The sequence below is a fragment of the Canis aureus genome, chromosome 26, assembly GCF_053574225.1.
Source record: "Canis aureus isolate CA01 chromosome 26, VMU_Caureus_v.1.0, whole genome shotgun sequence".
Classification (NCBI taxonomy): Eukaryota; Metazoa; Chordata; class Mammalia; order Carnivora; family Canidae; genus Canis; species Canis aureus.
The window spans coordinates 30,238,751-30,264,269 of NC_135636.1; the positions used below are offsets into that span (position 1 = coordinate 30,238,751).

At 39.0% G+C, this 25,519-nt stretch overlaps 1 protein-coding gene across 6 annotated transcripts in view; it reads left to right on the top strand.

Annotated features, from left to right (window-relative positions):
• The window catches only part of PHF20 (PHD finger protein 20), a 146,541-nt gene that overhangs the window by 61,546 nt on the left and 59,476 nt on the right, over window positions 1-25,519 (top strand). For 4 of the 6 annotated variants that reach the window (XM_077872953.1, XM_077872955.1, XM_077872954.1 and 1 more), the window contains 7 exons: window positions 550-721; window positions 2,543-2,627; window positions 9,223-9,302; window positions 12,953-13,340; window positions 18,596-18,709; window positions 19,391-19,579; window positions 20,090-20,269. In XM_077872953.1, coding sequence (XP_077729079.1) covers window positions 550-721; window positions 2,543-2,627; window positions 9,223-9,302; window positions 12,953-13,340; window positions 18,596-18,709; window positions 19,391-19,579; window positions 20,090-20,269 — 1,208 coding nt within the window. Of the gene's footprint in view, window positions 1-549; window positions 722-2,542; window positions 2,628-9,222; window positions 9,303-12,952; window positions 13,341-18,595; window positions 18,710-19,390; window positions 19,580-20,089; window positions 20,270-25,519 lie in introns of those variants that run through there. The other 2 variants (XM_077872957.1, XM_077872958.1) reach the window with 2 other exon arrangements.

Sequence of the window (25,519 nt, forward strand, 5' to 3'; positions counted from 1 at the left end):
GTTCTGTACCTTGCTGTTTTCATTTAATAGTTTATCTTGAGAGAGCTTTCCATATCATGACATAGAACCATTTTGTTTTTTTAACAGCTGTATGGTATTTTATATGGATTGTAACATTCTTAAATTGAGGCTATCTAATACAGTCTGGGTTGCATGGTCATTCTAATTTATTGGCACATATAAAATATAATCTAGTTGTTAAATGTTTGCTTCCTGCTTCCTTTGTGCTCTGGTCTGTGTGTATGTCATCTGGTTTAATTAACTTGCATATAACTGAGTTTCTGGGTATCCTTCTTCTACATGACAGAACTCAGGCTCTGAAAAGTCAGTTTAATAATTCATAAACTAATGAATGTCCAGGTTGGGATTTGGACCTCAAGTCTGTTAGCCTCCATAACTTGCAATTTGATGCAATTACACAGAGTCTCTAAATGGTAGGCTTTATTTAGTACTTTGGTAATGTAGTCCTTTGGGAAGAGGTTTGGCAGGGTACTATTTTGGATATTTTGAGTAGATATTAAAGGCGTTTAACTTTTTTTTCTGACTCAGGTATCCAGCTCACATAGAAGACATTGACTACGAAGAAGGAAAAGTACTCATCCATTTCAAGCGTTGGAATCATCGTTATGATGAGTGGTTTTGCTGGGACAGTCCTTATTTACGTCCTTTAGAGAAAATACAGCTGAGGAAAGAGGGCTTACATGAAGATGAAGGATCTTCTGTGAGTATCAAATCTGTAATGAGCTGGGTCAGCCGTTGAGTACTTTATGTTCCAGCCTTTGATGTTCAGTGTGAAAGTCAGTAGCAGCTGGGGACCAATCCTTATTTAGGCCTGTAGTTACAACCCTGAGATATCCATGGCACCTGGGCTCTTGAAGATCTCATTTGTCATCTGTATGATGTGATTGACATGACAGCTCATAAACTAACTTGACTGAAAAGCATTGAAGATGAATGGGGACCTTATCTCTTTCTTTCAAACCACTGTATCCCTTTGGATCATTTATTAAACTTACTTGTTGTCTGGCCATTTATTAAGCAGTCATTCCATATAGAGCCTCATATCAAGTCTTACATAAACTTTAAAAAAAATTTTATTTGGGACGCGTGGGTGGCTCAGCGGTTGAGTGCCTGCTTTCCTCTCAGGGCGTGATCCTGGAGTCTTGGGATCGAGTCCCACATCGGGCTCCCTGCATGGAGCCTGCTTTTCCCTCTACCTGTCTCTGCCTCTCTCTCTTTGTCTCTCACGAATAAATAAATAAAAACTTTAAAAAAGTTATTTATTTTTTGAGAGAGAGAGCGCGTGCACAGGTGTAAGCATGGGGAGGGGTACAGGGAAAAGGAGAAGTGAAGCAGAATCCCTGCTGATCCAGCGTGGGGCTGGATTCCAGGATCCTGAGATTATGACTAGCCAAAGGCAGACGCTTAACCAATTGAGCCACTCAGGCACTCCCTTTTATAAACTCTGGAGTGGTACCTGGCTGGCTTAGTTGGTAGAGTGTGTGACTCTTGATCTTGTCATGAGTTCGAGCCCCACATTGGGTGTGGAGTCTACCTTAAAAAGAAAAAAAACTCTTGAAAATCTTGGAATTGGACTATATTCCTTTTTCTAAATTTCATTGCTGTGCCTGGAGCTTTTACTGATTTCAGAATGAAGAATTAAGTATTATTTTTGAGTTTTTTTTTTTTTTTTTTTTTTTTTAAATTTTTTAAAATTTTTATTTATTTATGGTAGTCACAGAGAGAGAGAGAGAGAGGCAGAGACACAGGCAGAGGGAGAAGTAGGCTCCATGCACCGGGAGCCCGACGTGGGATTCGATCCCGGGTCTCCAGGATCGCGCCCTGGGCCAAAGGCAGGCGCTAAACCGCTGCGCCACCCAGGGATCCCTATTTTTGAGTTTTTTAAACAGGCATTGAGACATCTGTAGAAATTCTGCTGCCTTTGGATCTGACTCAGTCCTGGATTCTGTTTTTCATTTGAATCCTGGCCAGGAAACTTGAACTCTTGCTGTCTGTGTGTGTCATTCCTTCCCCACCCCTGCCCCCATTTAATATTGTTTCCTGTTGTCCAATTTGTTTGCTCATATTCATTCTATAAACTGTATCAGTGTAAACTGTGTGCTGGGAAAATTGTATGAAATATTAAAGGTGAATGGGTGCTTCCTTTGGCAACAGACCCTTTAAATATGTGGGGTGGCATTAGGTGGCGTGAATGTGGTTTCCCCTAAGCTGCGGTAGCTTCCCTCCTTCCAACTCATATAGTGGGTGTTCCTAGTGGTCCTGGGCTCAGGGTCAGTGTCGGAGGTATCATCAGTGCTGTGCTATGCCTGGCCAGACCTAGGACAGGAAGAGTCTTGTTTTCCAGCCCTTTTGGTTTTTCTACAGTTTTGAGCAGCAGAAAACATCTTCCTCCATCCCAGTAGCTATCTCCATCTCCCACTATTGTCAACCCAGCCTCTCTCACAGAATCTGGTACTATATGCGTCCTATGAAATTGGATTAGTAACAGGTCTTTTTTTTTTGTTTTTTTAATGCCTTTTAGGAATTTCAAATAAACGAACAGGTCCTTGCTTGCTGGTCTGATTGTCGTTTTTACCCAGCCAAAGTCACTGCTGTAAACAAGGACGGTAAGGCATTTGAGTTGTAATTGTTTTTATTCATGACTTAGGGGGAAGTTTGTAATATTAGAGTCTGATAGTATATTTTCAGCATGTAATTATTGCCTAGGAATTCTCTCTCAGGTTAATCTCTATGTGAAGAATTAGGAAGAAATTATAAATGGAGAGAAAGCTGGATTAAAAAGAGGAATTTTGATTATCTTCTAAATTTTCATAATAGTTTTCTATAAAATAGTTATGGTTCATCCATAATAGTCACTGTGCTAGTAAGTGTGCAGTTTCTTGTCCAGGAGTTCCTAATATAATTGATGAATTATTAATATAATTGATGATTTGTACCTAGAAATGAACATTAATAAACATTTCTTAATATGATTTGTGGGGGGTGCCTGGCTGGCTCAGTCGGTCGAGCATGTGACTCTGGATCTCCAGGTCATGAATTCAAGCCCTACATTGGGTATGGAGCCTATTTAAAAAATGCCTTGTGGATGCAATGTGATTGAGGATGATCTGTAATATCAAAGTTGCTAGTTGAAATTGGACCCCTGGGATTTAGAGCACTGAGTTCGGATGCCTTTGCCAGAGTTTAGAACCTGTGAGGAGTCAAGACTGGGAACATGACCCAAAGAGTCTCATTTTGCTAGTACAAGGGCAAAAGAAGGATTAAGATAATATGCATGGTCAGCATCCTGACACTGAGAGAATAGACTCTGGGTCTGAGTGATACCTTTTTATGGGCATTTCCTATCAGGATATTTATGATATGTCCATGATCTCTCCAGTGAATGTTTAGGCTAGTCATACCTTTTAGTACTGCTGTTAGTGGTGACTATAAGGTCACATTGACTTTTTATTTGGTGAGGTTATTTTGGTATTCATTCAGCACTCTGTTAAATGCTGGACCTGGGGCTGACCAAACTGTCTGAGAATGGATTGAAATGGTCAAAAATGAACGTATGTTTGCATATGGCAGAACTTTCTGTTCCTCTTTTGCTACATTCACCCCACCCCAAAGCCCCTAGCTGTTAGGCTAGTGTGGGTTAACCCTGCTAAAATGTAGATTATCCTGTAAGCACATTCCTGTTGCCTCAGGCTTCCAAAGCAAGGTTGTATCTTTTAAGATGTCTAAGCAGTTACTGATACTCCAGTTCCTGGTTAATTAAGTCTTTTTGGATACTCTCTTATTTCCATGAATTTCTTTTATAAGCTTGTGTTCACAATATAATCCTCTGTTACTACTTTTCATATGTATCACTTTAGCCTAAAAACATATTTTAGCTTACATGTTATTAAACTGCCTTTTTTAGTAAATCAGTTTACTTTTTCAGGGTCTTATTTTCAAGATTAATAATTTTTTCTGCTCTTACTGGATTTAAATCATAGGATATGAAATGTAGGTGTTTTATATCTTCATAGAAAGTCTATTAGGTTGATTTATGCTGATTAATCATATTTTCGTCCTGTATAATATCCGCTGGAGGTGTGCTCCCTTGGAGAAATGGCTGGCCCTTAGATCAGATAAAAGTTATGGGTAGTAACTCTGTAGATAAAGGAGGTTGTAGAAAGGAAGCAGTATTTCTCTTTTGATCCTGTGATGTCCTGGAGTCATATGGAAGATAGAAAGGAGGCCATGGGGGTTGGACGAGGAAGTGGCAAAGGAGAAAATGCAGATTGTGGAAGAGGTTTGAGGAACCTTGGGAGCAGTCTCACAGAGGGGTAGGGTGCTGTCTTGGTGGAGGCAGTAGAGGCTTAGGAATCTACTGTTTGCATCTAATATCTGCAGAGCCCAAAGCTGGGCATCATGGATTTAAAGGGGAAAAAAAAAAAAAAGAGAAAACTATTTCAAGGCAGTATGAAATAGGTGTTGCTATAGAGTTGCCAGGAGGAGGCAGTACAGGAATAGAAGGGTGCAGATAAATAATAATGGGAGGAGAGAGGGACCCCTGTCTGCAGTTACTCTGTGTGTGTGTGTGTGTGTGTGTGTGGATGTGGATGGGTCTGGAGTTTTTTGAAATAATCATTTAAGTACTAAAAGTCATTGGCCACCTTATCAGCCATAGTTAAGATTTTTAAATGTCTTTTATTTTTTTAAAGGATTTTATGTATTTATTCATGAGAGACACAGAGAGAAAGTGAGGCAGAGACACAGGCAGAGGGAGAAGCAGGCTCCATGCAGGGAGCCTGACATGGGACTCGATCCCAGGTCTCCAGGATCACACCCTGGGTTGAAGGCGGCGCTAAACCGCTGAGCCACCCAGGCTGCCCTTAAATGTCTTTTAAACTGGGGCAACCAGAGATTTGCAAGTTGTTTTAAAACATATTTTCAGGGCAGCCCTGGTGGAGTCTTCATATAATGATTATCCCTAAAATAGTCATTTGCCACCCTAATAATATTGGTTTTGTAATCTCTGAATTCTGTCCAGTGAATTTTAGTTAACTGAAGGACATTGAATATGAGTGGAGATTTCTACCAGAACCAGTTTTCCTTAGAGTTCTTGGGTCTGAAGTCCTAACTGGTCTTGAGACCAATTGGAAGGGAGAGGAGAGGAAAGGGGAGGGGAAATCCTGAAAGTTAGTGGAATTGGCTGGGTAGTATTATTGCCACATTTTGGATTGTGAAGGAAAGCTAACCTTTATGAGATCTCAGATGTGTGCCTGATTTTGAAATAATGACTTTTAGGTGCTGCCTTTGGGTTAGATTTTATTCATGGGAGCTGGTGGACAGTTTCTAGTTCTAGTATGTTTCTAGTATGATTCTAGTAATTGCAGGATGGAGAAAGACAATGCTGGGTTCTGTTTTTCACTCTTTGCCTGGTATTTTCTACTCTGCCTCCATTTCATCTGCAGCAGGGGCCACCACAGCCTAATGGCACTGTGAGGAAAAGCTCTGCTGGCAAGGTACCCCCTTTATTTCCTATAAAAGTCATTCTGTGTTGTTGGTTCTGCTAGGAGAAGCTGGGCATACAATGAAGTCACACCCTATAGATTAATCTTTGGAAGACTTGGGGTCACTTTCTTGCCACTCCTAACCTTCTTGTTGGCTTTCCTGAGGCTGAGTGTTGAGGCTGCTGGGGCTGGGAGTCTGGCATAGTTGAAACATACCTAAAAGGCAACTTCAGAGTTTCTTAAAGGAGTAATTAAGCACTTGGAAACTGGGGAGGACAGTGCAATGTTATTTAGCCCTTTTCACCTGCAGTAGTTCTTTGGCAGTGACAGTCAAGCATCATTGCATGTGAAGGCAGCCACCCATGGTTAGCCTTGTTAGCCCCTCCATCTGTGCTGGTGTAAAGGATGGGATTCTGCTTCCAGGAAATCTTTGTTCAGAAGCCATCTCTGGTGAGTTGACCTCAGCTCTTTGTTGGGGCTGCTCAGCATTCCTTTGTTATACTGGAGATGGCAGAGCCACTTTTGTGTCAGGGCATTGTGTCCCCAGTCATGGGCCTCACTGCTCTCCACTACGTTCTCTGGGGGAAACAGAAAGTAGGTTTGCATTTTCAACAAAATGAGGAATTGTTCCTTCCTGTTGATCTGTGATTCTTTAACTCAAGTAAACAGGCGAATCAGGTCCCTCTTCCTTGAAATTATTCATATTCTTTAAGTCACGTGTCCCCTGTTCCCTTAGTTCAATCTTCAGTCCAGTGCCTAAAGTCTGCATTCATAACAGGAGATTCTATAGAAATGATCTTATTTCTAGAGTCTCTTGTTGAAGCAGTTACTATTTTTTGTCTTCTTCATGCTGTAACTGATCCTACATTTGAAATGTGGGGACTGTGTGAACAGCTTTGCACAGAAATAAAAGGAAGATTTAGGCCCACACATGCAGGTGCTAGCTTTGCTCTTACCTTCTATGTGGGGAAGGGAGGGAGAGGGAAAAGCAGATTCCTCACTGAGCAGGGAGCCTGGGACTCCAGGTTCATGACCTGAGCCTAAGGGGAGATGCTTAACCAACTGAGCCATCCAAGCACCCCAGGAAGACATTCTTTCAGTTATATAGGAACCATTAAAGTAGATGTGAGGCCTCTCAGAAATAGGCCTGGGCCACCATTGTCCATGGGATGTGTTATTTTTTTCCTTCTGATTTATTGAAGCCCAAGTTAGGCTGTGTACATGATCAAGGGAGAAAGTTTTGAGATGATCCCTTATGACTCTTGGAAGTAAAAAGGGTCTGGGCCAGGATATTGCTGTCTTAAGGACAGTGATCCCTTAGTACCTTTGGCCATAATGTGAGTCATTTCAGAGTGGCCTTTGATGCTCTGGTCTGTGGTTTGGACTTTAGGCTGAGGGACTTGGGGAATAGGCAGTTTGGGGTGGTGGAAGAAGAACTGGTCAGAGGTCAGCAGAGAGGCTTAGCTTCTAATCCCAACTCTGCTTAGCTCTTTATGGAACTCAGGGCACAGCCCTTCATTTAAGGCCTCCTTTTTGAGCCTGCCATCAGGAGTAAGCTTTAAAATTTACCACAAATAGCTGAAAATGTCCTTGTGGATGTTTGAAATGTATATAAAAATAGACAGTTTTCATTTTGATATAATTGGAGCTTTCTTTCTGGTAAGATAGTTGAAGGGGTATAGGCTTGGGTGTTTCATTGGCACACTTGATATTTAAGATTTAATGAGAGTTGGTTCTTAATGCCCCCATCCTCAGGCTGGCCAGAACCATGTCATGGTTGCTTGAAAAGGGTATGTTTAGAGTTCCATAGTATTGCTTATCATTGTTTCTTTGCTTGCCAGTGCCCTTACAATAGAGACAGAAAGATAGGATCCCAGGCCTTTGTTGTAAGAACTCATCAGTTATTGCTGAGCGGCTTTATGTAGAATCCTTTATCATAGCCTGATGTCTAATTGCTTGTTTTAACCAATCAAGCATCACTATATATCCTTGTGTCTAGTTTACTAGCCACTTTGTTCTGTGTTGGTGACACTTGTGACAGATAATCAACTTTATTTTGTAATTACCACATGTAAAGTTCAATAGGTAATTACTAATTTTCTGTGGCAGTATACTAGAATCACCAGAAACATTTGTTAAAACACATGGAGTTTTTGGGGGTGGTGCTGGTAATTTACATTTCTAAAAGTTGGCAGGAGTTGCTGATGCTGCTGGTCTGGGCACCATACTTCGAGAAACCCTGGTCTACAGTGGACCAGATGCTGTGTGAGAGAGAAATCAGTGTGGGATGTGGTCCCTGGCCTTAGAGAGCCTGCCTTTGGTTTGGGATCTGCCTTCTCCGTGAGGGCAGGCAGGCAAGGTGCCAAAATGAGTATTTGAGAATATCAGAGCAGGGAAAAATCTTTCTAGCTAAGAAGTCAGGAAGCTTTTACAGAACTCTTGTGGTCATTTGAGGTAAGTGCTTAAGGACCAATGAGTAGCACATTTTAGAGAGGAAAATACTTTGATGATGATGTGGAGGTGGAAATGTCACAAGGTAGCTTCATTAGGTGCCAAGTAGCTCATCCCTTTGAGTTGGGCGGTATTATATGTTGGTAATGACAAACAAGGTTTGGAAAATAATTGAGCTAAGATTGAATTGGACTTTGAATAATACAGAGTAAAGCTTTCATTAGAGGTAGCTAGCCAATGACAGGCCCTACCTATTTCAGACTGGTGGCGAGCTGGAGTGGGGTGGGGAGGGGAGAGGAGAGAATTTATAAAGAAGTAATTAGCTGGAAGGTCTTAGCCCTTGTTGCATTCTTTTGCTGTCAGCCCTTAGGCTTTTTTTTTTCCCTTCCCTGTTTGGTGGGAAATTGATCTTGAAAACTGACTGATGATGTTTACCAATAGTAAACCATTAGGTGATTACCAGTAGCTCACTGGTAATCTTGACAAGATTAACAATGATTTTTTTTTTTTTTTTTTTAATTCCTGGGACCTAAAAAATAAAATAAAAGTTCTGGTGGGGGCGGGGGAAAGGTGGGTTCTAAGATGCAAAAGTTTGAAAGAGTTGGTTCGAGTGCAACTAATGAGAACTTTTGTATTGTAGTTGGATGCCTTATTTGGGAAGAAGATTATTTGGATTTTTGGCTTCAGTCTTATAGCAGAGTGATTTCTTTTCTAATGGAATAAAACTGACAATGTTGCAGGGATCGTTTAGTGTTTTGGCCAAGTCCCTGTTTAGATACTGTAACATGAGGTTATTCATATGGATTATGAGATTAATGTGACCTCTAAAAATATAGTATCTGTAGTAAGCCCTCGTGTTTCTTTTAAGATTTAAAGGATATTACCACTCTTAAGCCCAGAAAATAAAAATTGATAAAAAATTAATTCACCAAGCAATAAATAAATGTGCATTTTCCTCATATTCTTAATTGTTTTACTGCTCTTTGTTCTTGGACTAAATTCAATGCAATTCTGTTTTTCCATCAGAAAGCAGATGCATTTTGATCTGTATAGATAAAGAGAAAACTTACTATGTAATCTTGACTAAGAAATGCAGGCATGCATACTTGTTATTATCTTGGACATAAATAACTGCATGTGTTTCTTAAGATTTTAATTCTCATACATTTATTATTGTGGTTGGAGTTCCCTTTTGTTTATGCTTTGAAAAGTTTTGTTGCTTTCATGAAACTGCCAAGTTAAATCATGATATCTTCTTGAATTTTAGGTACTTACACTGTGAAATTTTATGATGGAGTAGTTCAGACTGTCAAACATATTCATGTCAAAGCTTTTTCCAAAGATCAGGTGAGAAATGTGGTTTTGTGCTTTGTGGTATGAATAATACTAACATTGTAGTTTTGTTTCTCAAATACAGACATTTGAGAAACATTTGTTTCTCAAAACATTCATTTTTACATTTGTTTATGATGGCAAAGTCTTTATTTCCTTCACCTGACACAATTTCACTAGAAAGCCATACACAGGTTTTCAGAAATTATTAATATTTGGGTCTCTCTGCCATTTCCTGTTACATGTATTCCTTATCTTTTCTCAAACCTCTTTGGGTTATTATTCTTTTTTTCACTCTCCCTGTGCCATATCCCTAGAGCTGTTACTTATCATAGGGAACTTGCTAATGTTTGAGGAAGCCTAAAGTGTATTTTCTCCTCCTCTAACTTTGTCCTTCAGCTCAGGACCATGACTTGGTGGTTTCAGAACTATGGTTTGGCTTGAGTATGGCAATTACTTGTGCTAGATATGCCTGGTTTAAAAATTATACTTCCTGTTGTCCCAGTCACCACACATAGTTTGCTTGAACATGGGACAGGAGTTTTGATATTGGAAATAGGAGCTATCTGGAAATGTTGTCTACTCTTTTCATACTTTTTTCCCCTTTAGTCTTTTTCATGTTTATGCCTTAATGAAATAGGTGAGGGGAAAGCAAGATCAAAATTTGAATATTGATTTCTTAAAACTTCTGATTGTTACTAATTGTTACCTCTATGGGTAGTTGTTGATGTGACAGTATTTGGTGATGCTTGAGCTTGTTGGGTCTTTTCTTATGATCAAATACTTCTACTTATCACAAATTTTAGTAAATTCTTCTGTACATATACTTGATGACTTCAAAGGATTATGATACGTAATATCTTTCATTTTTTTGATAAATGATATCTTTAAAAAGTAGCCTTAATGTTTTTGCCTTTTGCCAGCCTTCCTTCTCAGAAAATTGAAACAGTTATAAAGCTTTAGCCCTGAAGGTGTTTTCTCTGTGATTATTTGTCCCTCAGGCATCTAAGGAGCTACTGTATAATACCCTAAAATGTTATTTTATGGAGTGCCTGGCTCAATCAGAATATGTGACTCTTGATCACAGAGTTGTGAGTTTGAGCCCCACATGCAGTGTAGAGGTTACTTAAAATTTTAAAAATAAAGTGTTATTTTGGCAATTTTTAAATTTGGCAATTTTTCTATTGAGTTTGTGGAATGAGTTAATATAGATAGAGGACTATATTAATAACTTGTTCAGAATTGTCAGATTGTATCTAGAACCTCCCCAAATGGAAGTCTAGATAACATTCAGCTGTTTACTCTGCCACACTGAATAAATTGGTAGCACTTGTGGGGCTTTGGGTTTGAGATGAGCACCTTACCCAGTGTGGATTTGTGGGTGCTTCTGTTCCCAATCCCCAGCTATCCGTGAGTGTCTCACCTCACCTCCGACCTGCAAGGTGGTCAGGTATAGGTCCATGGTTCCTGCTTGTGTTTGTTTTTTTCTTCCAAGACAGCATTGTATTTGGGTAAATGACTTCTCAGTTCTCTTTAACTCTAAGAATCTAGGGTTCTTTTTATTATTATTTTTTTAAATATGCCTTTCTCTTTTAATCCCCTCCCTGCTTCAACTCTTAAAAAAGTACTCAAAAATTAAATACAAGGAAGCTCAGAGAGCCAAGATAAGCCAGCCCAAGATTAGCAGTCTTCCTTCCACAGGGGCCAAAGTATGGATGCTGAGTCTCTATTCTGCCTAATGGTAAAAGCTGGTGCAGAATAAAGTCGTTCCAGACAGGAGTAACCCGGCCCCCAGGGCCTTTCTGCAACAGGGCACCCCTAACAGGGCCAGGCTGTGTAAGAAGTGGTGTTTTTTGGCCTTGTCGAAGAGCTCCTTCCCCTAGGCATCTGGAAACTGGGGGCCCTGCATCTTGTAGGAGGCCAAGCCTAAGGCTCTAGTCAAGCTACCCAAGTGGTGGAAAGCTACCCAAGTGGTGGAAAGTAGCCCCTGGTCTGGCCATGGCAGTGGTTGGTCATGCATCTCCAAAGCTTTAACTTCTTAAAAATATCTGTTGCAGACAACTTTTAAAGCTTTCTTCATGTATTATTAGAATAGATTGAGGTTTTTTTCTGTGTCATCATACTCCTCTAAATGTTTTGATAATTTATATATTAGAAACATTTTTTTGAAGTTATAAAAATAATACATTAGCTGTAGAAAATTTGTAAACTATAGAAAAGCACAAAGAAAATAAAAATGATATAATTCTGTTGTCTAAATACAATTGCTTTTAGCATATTGGTGTATATCCTGTGTTTTTTGTTAAATATATTTTCAAAACTGGGGTCATATAGTGTATTACTGTTTTACATTTTGCTCTCTTTTTGTTCTAAAGGGGGTATATCTTGCTCTTTTAACGAAATAACATTTTCTTAAGTTCTTAATAGTGAATGAGAATATGGCTTCTGTAATATGCCTATAACTGTACTGTGTGTAACTAATTACCTAATGGTCACTTATAAGGATATTTGTAAATCTGGATGTACAAATCCAATTATTCTGTTAGAAAATTCCATTTCTAGGAATTCATTCTAGTTCAAAAGTATAAACTTTTAATCTTTTGACACAAACTGGTAACATGTTTTTTCTCTCCACCAGGGTGGTTATAATTTGTAGTTCTGCCAGCAGTTACTGAGGAGTGTTTGTTCTCAAACCTGCTTTCAGAAAATTTGGGGGCTTGAAAAAATATTTCCTTCTAGGCTCTAATCACAAGGATTCTCCTTGCTTATTATTTTTCCTGATGAGACAAATTAGACATTTATTCCCTGAATATTTAGGCACTGCTTCCAGCTTTAGGGAGAGATCTGTGTGTCTTGTGTGTGCTAGGTGCTGGGAATTCCACGTGAACATGATATGGTGGTTCTCTAGAGGTCTTGGAAGAGAGATACATACACAAACTTAATTGTAGTTTTAGAAAGTCCAGAGCTTTCAGAGCTGGATTTATTATGAGACAGTCCTACTAGGACACAGGTTTTTAGAATGAATTCTTTAAAAAGTTATTTAGGAGGAAAGTAACCAAGAAGTAGTACTTCTGTTCAGTGGACAAAAACTTAGTAGTTCAGGAGCACAGTAGGTACCTTTGTTGGATTGGGCACAGTCTCTACCTGGTTGAGGAAACAAAGACCCTGCTTCTGAGTTGGACAGTCTTTATAGCTTTCCTGTTCAGCCTCCAGTTACTAGTTTGTGTTCTTCTCTACGCAGGGCATTAGCATCCACTGGCAAACTGAGCCGGGCCTCTGAAAGGCCCTGGGTCTGTGTAGTCATGCTTGGGGTTAGAAAGGTGTAGCTTGGAGGCATTTTCTTAGAATACCTCTGTCAGAAAGATTGCTTTGCAGAAGAGGTCACTGGGGTATTTGTCCCTTTAATTATCTAGTGACTTATTAATCAAAATATGGGAGATCACTCTATCTCAGAAAGAATTGAACCTGACCTTTTTTTTTTTAAATTCAGGATCGGTTCTCAAGCTTCAGAGTATGGATGGATATTTTTAGTGGTTCTTCCCATTATGTGACATAGCATATGTCTTGTTTTAATTTGTCTTCATAAGTTTGCAAAAAAAAGTCATCTGATTTAATATTTGCAAGTAATCACAAAGTGTGTTTCATCGCTATTTTGCTCATTTTAGAATATTGTGGGTAATGCTAGGCCTAAAGAAACAGATCACAAAAGTCTTCCATCATCTCCTGATAAACGAGAGAAGTTTAAAGAGCAAAGAAAAGCCACTGTCAATGTGAAGAATGACAAAGAGGACAAAGCCTTAAAGACAGAAAAGCGACCCAAGCAGCCTGATAAAGAAGGAAAGTTAATCTGTTCTGAAAAGGGGAAGGTGTCTGAGAAAAGCCTTCCCAAGAACGAGAAGGAAGATAAGGAGAATATTTCAGAAAATGACAGAGAGTACTCTGGAGATGCTCAAGTGGATAAAAAACCTGAAAATGACATTGTGAAGAGTCCACAAGAAAACTTGAGGGAGCCAAAACGAAAACGAGGCAGGCCCCCTTCCATAGCTCCTACTGGTGAGTTTACTAGGGGGGGTGGGTGTCTGTATTGGGCAATGCCAGTGTTTTCTTCTGTGACTCTTGGTAGTTCTTTATCACTTCCATACTTCAGTTCTTTATTTTTGTGACTGACTGAATCATCCTGTGATCTGAAAACAAGTTGTGTCTGTGGAGTTGGATTTTAAGGGAGGCATGTATCCAGATGAATGTAAGTTGGAAAACATGTCCTTGACTACTAAGCTTCTGGGGTGGTACATAACTGTTCGCTAGATGCTTCAGCTTATATGGTAAAACCTAGTAAGCTAAGGCCTTTTCCCTGTGCCTATTTGAATGATCTCAGTTTAAGTAAGCTTAGTAGAACAGGGATTAGGAAATAATAGTTTTCCTGAGAGACCTGAAAGAGAAGAAGTAATTAGATGTGGGTTCTTGACAAAGGCTGGATTAAAGAACACTGGACCTAGGGGAAACATGGGTGAGTTGTGAAGTTGAACTCTCTGGAGAGTGATTATGAATTGGACATTTTCACAGTCTAAATAAAAAATTGAGATGGCTAATCGGTAAAAGTTAAAAGGTACAGATTTAGGAAAGAATGTATAGCTATTTTAAAAAGTTGAAATTTGGAATTTTTCAAGAACAACCAACAGTAAAACACATCCTGAATTTCTTCCTAGGTCAAACACTCCTTCTTTAGATCAGTTCAGTGGCATGAAGAACCCTCAGGATTGCTAGACTGAATGAATGCAGGCTATGATAATCTGGCAGTGGGCTTCACACATTCTTGCTTGCATATCTCCTACATGAATATTGAAAAACTGAATCCTTTAGTACATTTTAGAGTGATATCTATTTTTTCTCACAAGTTTAAATAGCTGCAAATGATATATTTAAAATATAAAATATGACATAGATTTTCATTAAAACTGCAGAACTACAGAGTTAGCTCATTCATTGGTCCTGCATGATGTGAAATACGAAGTGAGTCCTATCAATCCAGGCAGCTACATCAGACTTAATTTCTATGGGAAAAAAGTCTGCCTTAATTTACTTAAAATAGATATTAGTACTCATTCCCAGGAGACAGCCTTCTCACATCTGAGTTTGATTTTTAAGTTTTATTGAGTGATAGCAAAGGGATAGTACAAAGCTCCTGAGGAGGGAGGGGACCCAAGAGGGATACCCTCACGTCTGTGTTCTAATTTTAAGGTAGGAAATTAGATATAGATTGATTCCTTCCCACATGAATTAAGCCACCTCCATCCTTCAGTTGTTGTAACTGAGTTTTGCTCTCAAAAGCTGAGCATGCTGGAATTGTCTCTAGGCCTAATTATGGCCTACACCTGCAATACCCAGTATGGTAGTCACTAGCCACATGGGCTGTTGAGCACTTGAAATGTGGGTGGTCTGAATTGAGATGTGCTGTGAGTGTAAAATATACTCTGGAATTCAAATACTAGGTACAAAAAAACGTAAAATGTCTTATTAATAATTTTTTATGTTGATTACATGTCAAAATGGTTTTGGCTGTACTGTGTTAAATAGAATATATTCTTTAAATTCACTTTTCAAAGTAAAAATTTGAAAATTGCACATGTGACTTGCATTTGTAGCTCTTGTTATATTTCTGTTGGACAGCACTGGCCTCAATTCACTGGCTTTCTCCACGGGGTTCTGGGAGAGAATTAAACCCCAATTGCCCAAGGCATCCATAATGAATTGACTTCTTTTCCTTGCACTGAGAATGGTACTAGTTTTTTTTTTTTTTTTTTTAAGATTTTATTTATTTATTCATGAGAGACACACAGAGAGAGGTAGAGACATAGGCAGAGGGAGAAGCAGGCTCCTTGTGGGGAGCACAATGTGGGACTTGATCCCAGGATCCTGGGATCACGACCTGAGCCGAAGGCATACGCTCATCCACTGAGCCACCCAGGTGCCTGGAGAATGGTACTAGTTGTAAACCATACTTGGGAGAATTGAGAAACTTACTCTGAGTTCCGTGTTCAAATGAGGAACTCCAGTGGACAAAGTCTGGAGGTTTTAAACCCCCGGGCAGTGTACCAGGGTAATATGTAGGAAGAATGTTAGGCAGGTCTTTTGTTTTGTTTTGTTTTGTTTTGTTTTTTTAATCTATCCATTCATGATAGACATAGAGAGAGAGAGAGGCAGAGACACAGGCAAAGGGAAAAGCAGGCTCCATACCGGGAGCCCGACGTGGGACTCGATCCCGGGACTCCAGGATCGTGCCCCGGGCCAAAGGCAGGCACCAAACCACTGAGCCACCCAGGGATCCCCTAGGCAGGTGTTTTTAATTAAGTGGGAGAAGGGCATTTATGTAAGGAGGGGTAGAAAATGAAAACTGGTAGAAGTATGATGTGTCCTCATCTCAGCTTTGGAAAACATATATATGGGAATTGAATGCTCTGAAATGGATTCCCCTTTAGCTGTTCATGCTGTGGCTTGTACCCTTGGGAAAATATGTGCTGGGGTCGTCGTACTCAACTTTGCCAACTGCTCCTTTGAAGCCACATTACTTTGCTCAGACTGAAAAAGTTGGGGGGGGGGGGCATTCAGTTTATTGCTTTCATTTCATAAGTGTAAGATTTCATGCCAGATAGGATTGATATAATAGAGAAATGGTGTTTTCCAGGTTTGCTTGAGGCATTTGTCCCCAATCAGAATCTCTGGAATTGTTAACATCCTTCCTAGATGATTCTTACCATAAGAAGAGTTTGGGAAACACTAATGTTCTGTGTAGTCAGCCCTGGTTTGTATGTGGTATCAAAGTGAAGAATGCTAACCAAATATCTTATATGTAGTTCAAATCTCCTTTTGAAATTGTTTGGAATAAGTTCGTTGACCCAGTAGAGCATTGGGCTCTCTAAATTTTATGGATTTGATTGGAATAGAATCTGAGCTTTTTAGGGAGAGTTGTTTGTATTTGTGTTTAATTTGGAATGTGTATGATTTCCAAGTTCTCACCACTTGGAACAAAATAATGTTGGCACATTGGGAATAATTGAATACAGGAAGAGCCAAAGAGTTCAGCATACTCATTAGGTTTGCCTCCTCAGAGCTCAGCCCTGTCTCTTTTTGGGCCTTTCAACATGGCCGATCTCAAGCTTCTGGGCTTCAGTGAGTCGTCTTCCCCATTCCTGAAACCCACAGCCCTCTGTGCCCCACTCTACCCCTTCCCCCTTTCTTCCTCTTTCTCCCTTCAGCCTTCATTAGACCCCTTAGCCCTGCCTTCCCCCCAAAGCTTCCTACTTTCATTTCTTTTGTTTTTTTCTTCTGTTTTTTTGCATTCTCATCTTTCGTGACTGGGAGAGTTTCCTAAATGTTGGGTTTCAGGGGTGCCTGAGTGGCTCAGTTGGTTGAGCGTCTACGCCTTTAGCTCAGGTCATGATCCCAAGGTCCTGGAATCGAGCCCCATATTGGGCTCCCTGCTCAGCAGGAGCCTGCTTGTCCCTCTCCCTCTGCCCCTCCCCTCCACCCCTCTCATGCTGTCGGTCTGTCTCTCAAATAAATAAATAAATAAATAAAATCCTAAAAAAACTGATGAAAAGGGCAGCCCAGGTGGCTCAGCGTTTTAGCACTGCCTTCAACGCAGGGCGTGATCCTGGGGGCTTGGGATCCCTGCATGGAGCCTGCTTCTCCCTCTGCCTGGGTCTCTGCCTCTCTCTCTCTCTCTCTGTCTCTCATGAATAAATAAATAAAATCTTTAAAAAAATATTGATGAAAAAATATTGGGTTTAAAAATAGTGAGTACTAGCCAAGGATTTAGTTTCTGCACTGCTAAATTATGTCAGAGCTGGATTTGTTGGGATCAGCAACCTTGCTGACTATCAAATAGCATAGTCTCCTGAGATTTTTCTGGAATTGTTTTTAAGAGCTTATAAATGTTGACATTCTGTTTGGTCCCTCATAACTAAAACCAATGCCAAGCTAACTAATTTAGCAAGTAGAGATTGAAAACAATACTCAAGCTGTAGTCCCAGGTATACATCTTAGGAATTAGCCTGAATACTGGATTTCCTGAGTATTGGATAAATCAAGTTTTTTTCTATTAAGATTTTAAAGAAAAGATTTCATTTATTTATTTATTTATTTTTTTATGAGAGAGAGAGAGAGAGAGAGAGAGAAGCAGAGACATAGGCAGAGGGAGAAGCAGGCTCCATGCAGGGAGCCTGATGTGGGACTCAATCCCTGAATTCTGGGATCATGCCCTGAGCCAAAGGCAGATGCTCAACCGCGGAGCCACACAGGCATCCCTGGATAAGTCAAGTTTTGATGGTGATAAAAATTACTTTTTTATTGGCCTTGTATCTTCATATTTTTAAAGTTAATGTTGGGGGTGCCTGGGTGGCTCAGTCAGTTAACTGTCTGCCTTTGGCTCAGGTCATGATCCCAGGGTCCTGGATGGAACCCCATATTGTAGGGCTCCCTGCTCAGGGGCATTCTACTTCTTCCTGTCCCCTTGCTACCCCCACCCCCACCTCTCATGCTTTCTCTCTAAGATAAATTTTAAAATATTTTTTTTAAAGATTATTTATTTGAGAGAGCAAGCATAAGGAAGGGGCATGTGGGGGTGGGGGCGGGTAAGAGGTGGGAGGAGGAGCAGAGGGAGAAGGAGAAGCAGATTCCCGCTGAGCAGGGGGCCTGAAGCAGGGCTGGATCCCAGCACTCCACTCCAAGACCATGACCTGAGCTGAAGGCAGACATTTAACCAACTGAGCCAGCCAGGCGCCCCTAAATAAATAAAATCTTAAAAAAAAAAAAAGTAGTCATGTTGGGGCTTAGTATTTTTTTTTTTAATTTTTTTTTTTAAGATTTTATTCACAAGAGACAGAGAGAGGAAGAGACATAGGCAGAAGCAGCTCCATGCAGGGAGCCTGATGTGGGATTCGATCCTGGATCCCAGGATCACGCCCTGAGCAAAGGCAGACGCTCAACCTCTGAGCCACTCAGGCATCCCTGGGGCTTAGTATTAAAGAGATCTTGGGGTCATGACTTCAAGTCCCATTTTACCCAATAGAGATTACTTAAATATATAAATAAATCTTAAAAAAGGGAGAGAGATGAAGGAGGTCAATCTACAGGTTGTTAGCATCTCATAAAGAAGTAGTTTCTCACCCATTATACTTCTGTTTTCTTATTAGCCCTTTGATTGTTTACCATGCAAGTGTGTGTGTATGTGTTTTATTTATATATAATCACGAGGTTTAGACATGAAGAAATTATATAACTTCTTTTGTGTGGTTTTATATACACTATAGCTGTGGATTCAAACTCTCAAACTTTGCAACCAATAACACTGGAGTTGAGAAGGCGGAAAATATCAAAAGGAAGTGAAGTCCCATTAAAACGTCCCCGGCTTGACAAAAATTCATGTGAGTTTCCAGTTTATGTATGTGTGGCTAGAACTTGATGTTGATTGAGTCAGCCTCCCCTGTATTCATGTTTCCTATTCCCTATATATAGGCTCTAATGTTTTTGATCACAGGAGCTAATGTATATGGTTTGGGTTGGATAAGAAGGAATTTTGCTTGAAGAAAAATAAATCCCAAAGCACAAACTATATTAATGTTGCATTCAGTGGTGTCTCCTCATACTCATAAACTACATTTCCATTGGAAATTTAATGGCTTAGGAAGGGACAGATTTCATATGTGGAATGAAACTTTAGAAATGCTATTTATTGATAAAAAAAATACTTTGGCTCCAAAAAACAGTGTGTGATAGTTCTAAGGCTTTATAAACCTTGTTGACTTTGGAGATTAGTACATAAACTTTTTTAAGTTGGGAAGCCCCAAAATAAAACTTAGTTGTCAAGATTGGAGCAATGACCTTAAAAGAGATATTCAGACCATGAATAAGGATGATTCTATCCTGGCCAGAGGGACTGCCTTTACTTAAAACTATAAATTAAAAGAAGATATTTCCTTTTACCACTGGTTTAATATTCTGGAAGTTTCTATAAAGCTCTTATGGAGGTAATCAGCCCAGAAATCTGGAATAGCAGAGTTATTTCTTCTTGGGTTTTTGACTATAACTCTCTTAATGGTTTATAGCCCAGGAAAAGTCAAAAACCTATTCGGAAAACACTGACAAAGACTTAACAAGGAGACGGTCCTCCAGGCTGTCCACTAATGGGACGCACGAGATCCTAGATCCTGACTTGGTTGTATCAGATTTGGTTGATACAGTTAATACTGACCCTTTGCAAAACACATCATCCAGTACCAAGGAATCTGAAGAAGGTGAGTCAGTTTGTCCTAGAATTGTCTTGCTAGCTTGTCTGTCTAGTGAGAACCAATCTAAATCATTGTATACTACCTTCCACAAGTTTTAGATGGTGTTGAAATTAAGTTTTTGAATGGGTTGCAGTATTTCTTATACTGTTCTTCATTGGTGATTCAATAGACAAACTTTCTGTACATGTTTGTGATTGCTTTTACTTGTATATGTCTGAATGTTGGGTTGGAGGTATAGTACTTAGAGTCCTCTGTGTTTCTGGTACCATCTCTCTCCAGTGCTTCTGCCTTTTTGTCAACACTTCCAGAAAATCCTCTATTTGCTTTGATCTCCTATTGGACTTTTTCTTTGAGATGCTCATAGCTCTGGCTATATGTGCTGGAACCTGTGAATGTATTCTTTTGTGCTGTGAGGTAAATGGCTTCCTCTAAAAAGTCTCTAGATATCTTAGTCTGCTGTAGAACTTTTGGTTGATTATATATATATGTTCCCTAGGCTTTCTTTTTTTCTTCTAGGTCAGTTGAAATCTCCTTTGGAAGCTGGCCAGGTCTCATCTGCATTGACTTGCCACTCCTTTGGTGATGGATTGGGGGCTGCAGGCTTGGAGTTGAACTGCAAGTCAATGGGAGAAAACAGTATGAAGACAGAACCGACTTCTCCTCTTGCTGAGTTACAAGACATTTCTACTGTGGCAGGTTCCTATTTAGTGTTAACTTAATCCTCTTCTACATATACTTTGGCTTCTGCTTTGATTGTGAATTTAAAGAAATGGACTTTTTTAATGCTGTTTTTTTCTACCTTATAATTTTAATGCTATATCCTTTTCATTTCTGATATTGTTAGTGTTCCCTCTCTTTTGATAAGTATAGCTAGAGATTTATGAATTTGTTGATGGTTTCAAAGAACCAATGTTTTACCTTAATTTCAGTCTTTTAAAAATACTATTGATTTCTCTTTTTTTTATTTTTTATTTTTTTGGTTTTTTAAAAATTTCTGTTCTGATCTTATTTTTCTTCCTTTACATTTCCTAGAAACTTAGGTCATTGGTTTTAGATTTTCTTTTCCAGTATTAGCATTTAAAGTTAGAAATTTCTAATTAAGCACTGCTTTACCTACCTCCTACAAATTTTGATATGTTGTATTTTCATTTTCATTCAATTCAAGGTCTATTGTGATTTATTTGTTGATAATGGGTTACTTTGAAGTGTGTGGTTTCATTTCTAAGTATTGCAGTTTTTCAAGATACCTTATTACTGATTTGTAATGTAATTCCATTTTGGCCACAGAACTTACTTTGTAGGATTTCAGGCTTTTAAAATTTGTTGGGACTTATTTTATGGCTCAGCATATGATCTGTCTGGGTGAATGTTCCATATACACTTGAAAGAAAAAAATGTGTGTTCTGCTATTATATATCTGTTCTATATATGTCAATTAGGTCAAGGTGATTGATATTTTTCTAACGTATATCTTCATTGATTTTGTTTTTGTTTTTGTTTTTTTTTTTTTAAATCTAATTCTATCAGTTACCAAGAGAGGGATGTTAAAATCCTCTAACCATGATTGTGGATTTATTTGTCTATTTCTCCAAAGAATTCTGTCAGTTTTGCTTCCATGTATTTTGAAGTTTTGTTATTAGGGGCATAGACATTTATCATCGTTGTGTCCTCTGGATGAATTGTCCCCTTTGTAATGTGAAATATGCTATCTTTGGTAATAGGCTTTGACTTGAAGTCTGCCTTATGTGATACTACTACGGGTACTTTTGCTATCTTTTGCTTTCTGTATGCATGGTGTACCTATTGCTGCCACTTTTCTTTCAACATAACTGTGTCTTTAAATTCAAGGTGTGTCCTTTGTAGATAGTATGTACCTAGTTGGATTTTTTTTTAAATTTTTATTTATTTATGATAGTCACACAGAGAGAGAGAGAGGCAGAGACATAGGCAGAGGGAGAAGCAGGTTCCATGCACCGGGAGCCCTACGTGGGATTCGATCCCGGGTCCCCAGGATCGTGCCCTGGGCCAAAGGCAGGCGCCAGACCGCTGCGCCACCCAGGGATCCTGGATTTTGGTTTTATCTGCAATGTGTAGTTTGTTTACATTAAATGTAATTATTGATATTGCTGCTTTTAGATCTACCAATTTACTTTTTGTTTTCTGTTTACCCTGTGTCTTGTTCTTTTCCATCTTTCCTGTTTTTTTAGGTTAATTGATTTCTTTTTTAAATTTCATTTTAATTTATCTATTAGCTGTACTTCTTAGCATTTGTTTTAGAGGTTACTGTATGGATTATGATATATATCCTTACCTTTTCACAGTTTACTTTTTTTTTTTTAAATTTTTATTTATTTGTGATAGTCACAGAGAGAGAGAGAGAATGAGGCAGAGACACAGGCAGAGGGAGAAGCAGGCTCCATGCACCGGGAGCCCGACGTGGGATTCGATCCCGGGTCTCCAGGATCGCGCCCTGGGCCAAAGGCAGGCGCCAAACCGCTGCGCCACCCAGGGATCCCCACAGTTTACTTTTAATATTGAACCACTTTATATAAAATGTGTAGCCCATTAATCCTTCCCTCTTTTATATTCTACCTGTCTCATGATATATTTATATATGCTATAAACCCACAATACAGCCTAATAATTTTTGCTCTTGATAATTGTGTATTATAAAGATGAGGAAGACAAAAGAGGCTTTTTTTTTTTTTTTAAAGAGGCTTATGTATGTACATATTTACCATTTCCAGTTCTACATACCTTCCTGAAGATTTCTTTTCACCCTAAAAATTTTCCTGTAGTTTTTCTTATAGTGCAGGTTTCCTGGTGACAAATTCTCTGGTTTTTGTTTATCTGAACAACTTTATTTAACTTTCAATCTTTTTTTTTTTTTTTAACTTTCAATCTTTTTTTAAAAGATTTTATTTATTCATGAGAGACACAGAGAGAGAGGCAGAGACATAGGCAGAGAGAGAAGCAGGCTCTGTGCAGGGAGTCTGATGTGGGACTCGATCCTGGGACTCCAGGATCATGCCCTGGGCCAAAGGCAGGCACTCAAACGCTGAGCCACCCTGGTGTCCCTAACTTTCAATCTTGAAGGATTATTTCCACTGGGTATAGAATGTTGGGTTTACAGGTTTGCTTTGTTTTGTTTTTCTGCTTAAGTACTATAAAGATGTTGTTCATGGTCCTCTGGCCTCAGTTTCTGAAGGCAAGTTATTGATCATTCATATTGTTTCTCTGTAATGTGTTATCTTTTTGGTTGCTTTTAGAATTTTTCTCTTTATCATTGCTTTTTGGCAGTTTGTCTATGGTGTGTGTGTGTGTGTGTGTGTGTGTGTGTGTGTGTGTGTTTTAACCTGTTTGGGAGTCACTGATTTGAAAATCAATGTTTTTCTTCAAATTTCAACCATTATTTCTGTGAATATTTTTTGTGTCTTATTCTTTTGTCTTCCTTTTTTGGTGATTTCACGTTAGAATTAGGTTAGACTATTTATTTATTTATTGCTTAAGATTTTATTTATTTATTTATTTATTTATTTATTCATGAGAGACAGAGAGGCAGAGAAACACAGGCAGAGGGAGAAGCAGGCTCCCCATAGGAATCCCTATATGGGGGATCCCTGGGTGGCGCAGCGGTTTGGCGCCTGCCTTTGGCCCAGGGCGTGATCCTGGAGACCCAGGATCGAATCCCACGTCGGGCTCCCGGTGCATGGAGCCTGCTTCTCCCTCTGCCTATGTCTCTGCCTCTTTCTCTCTCTCTCTCTCTGTGACTATCATAAATTAAAAAAAAAAAAAAAAAAAAAGGAATCCCTATATGGGATTTGATCTCAGGATTCCCGGATCACACCCCAAGCTGAAGGCAGAAGCCCAACCGCTGAGCCCCCAGGCGTCCCTAGGTTAGCCCTTTTAATACTGGGCCACAGGTCACTAGGACTTGTTGACTTTTCTTTTTTACTTTTTCCCCCCTCTATTTCAGATTGAATAATGTCTATTTTCAAATTCTTTCTTTTCGCAATTCCAATCTGCTGTTAAGCTCATCTAGTGAATTTTTTATTTCTGATGTTTTTTAGTTCTAGAATTAATTCCCTTTTTTTCCTCTAGATTCTCTGGTGACACCTTGGAGTATGTATATTCATTATGAGCATAGTTTCAATAGTTGCTTTTAAGTCAGTGTCTACGAAATTCGACATCTATTATCTTGAAGTTAATCTCCACTGATGGAATTTTCTCTTGCCCACAGATCACATTTTCCTTTTTCTTCATATGTCTAATATTTTGGATTGCATCCCTCCTGCACATGATGTCTGATATGTTGTAGAGCTTGGATTGTATATGTTCCTCCAAAGAATGTTAATTTCTTTGTTCGCAAAGGCAATTAATTTGGCTGAACTCAGATTCCAGATTCATTCTCCTCTGCAGTAGGCAGCAGCTGAAACCTCTGCTCAGTTCTTTTAGCTTTTGCTGGGCCGCTTGAAACTGTACATTCAAATCAGCCAGAGATTTAGGCAGAGTTTATATGAAGAAGTTGAGGCCATCCTTTTGTGGCTGTCTTCTTTTTAGGACTTTCTCCCTCATTTTCTAGCTGTTGTAGTTGCACTGAACTACTCTCTTATTTCTTCAACCAGTAAGATTAAAGGTTTCTTGAGTTTTAGCTACCAGTGTCACTGACTATATAGCCTGCCTTTAGGTGAAAAGCTTTAAAATATGGGAAACTTACTTAGTACCCTTCTCTTATTCCAAATATCCGACTCTTGTTTCTGCTTGCTTTTTGTTGCTCTTTAGTGCCTTTTCATATTTGGTTTATAATTTTTTTCCAGCTTATAATGGTTGTATGCAAAAGGGATGTTCCAATGTGAACTTTTCTAACATGACTAAAAGAGAAAATGTTATGTACCAGACAGCTTAGGAATTTGTACACATTCATGACTACACAGAGGGATTTTTTTTTTCCTTTAAATAGTGATTGCTTATTGCATTAATAGCTACTTGGATGTAACATTTCTATAATGTTATATTTGTGGTAAATGTTCAGAGTCCAGGATGGCGCTGAATATGAATAAATCTTGATCTTTGTCTTTTACAGTGAAGAATATCTAAGCCACATTTTTTGTGTATATGTGTATTTATTTTATTTTCCTTCTTAAAAAGCAGTATGAAAGTAATAGATCTACTCATCATAAAGAATGTCAATATAAAGGTATTAGGAGTTAAAGTGAGAAGTGTCCTCTATCTTGCTCTTTCCCCTTGGGTAAACCTCTGTTACTGATTATTTTTCTCGATCCTTTTCTATATGTTTACATAGGTAGGGAAACAATTAAGATTTTTATTGTTTTTAAATGCAGTTGGATTAATTCTAGGCTTATTGTTCTCTGACTTAAGAGTCTTCTTGAGATCTATCTTTGTCAGTACACCTGTTTCATTCTTTTTAATGATTGAATGTTAGTGTCTTATAAGAATGTTCCATCATGTATTTAACCATTTCCCTTTTGATGGACATTTAGAGTGTTTTCTGAGCAGTCAGTATTTCAAACAATGATGCAGTGGTATTCCTTGAGCATATATTTTTGACCACTTGGTGAATAGCCCTTTGAGATAATTTTCTTTTAGTGTAATTGCTGGATTTGAAGGAATGCACTTTTTATTTTTATTATTATTATTTTATTTTTTTAAATGATTTTATTTATTTATTCATGAGAGACAGAGAGAGAGAGAGGCAGAGACATAGGCAGAGGGTTGATCCCGGAATTCTGGGATCAGGCCCTGAGCGAAAGGCAGATGCTCAACCACTGAGCTACCCAGGTGTCCCGGAATGCACATTTTAAATGGCATTAAACAAATTACCCTCCAAAAGACCATTCCACTTAATATTGTGACCAAAAGTATGGTAGAGCACATTTTTCCTTGTATCCTTGCTATCTACAGCTATCATTCATATTTTAAGTTATC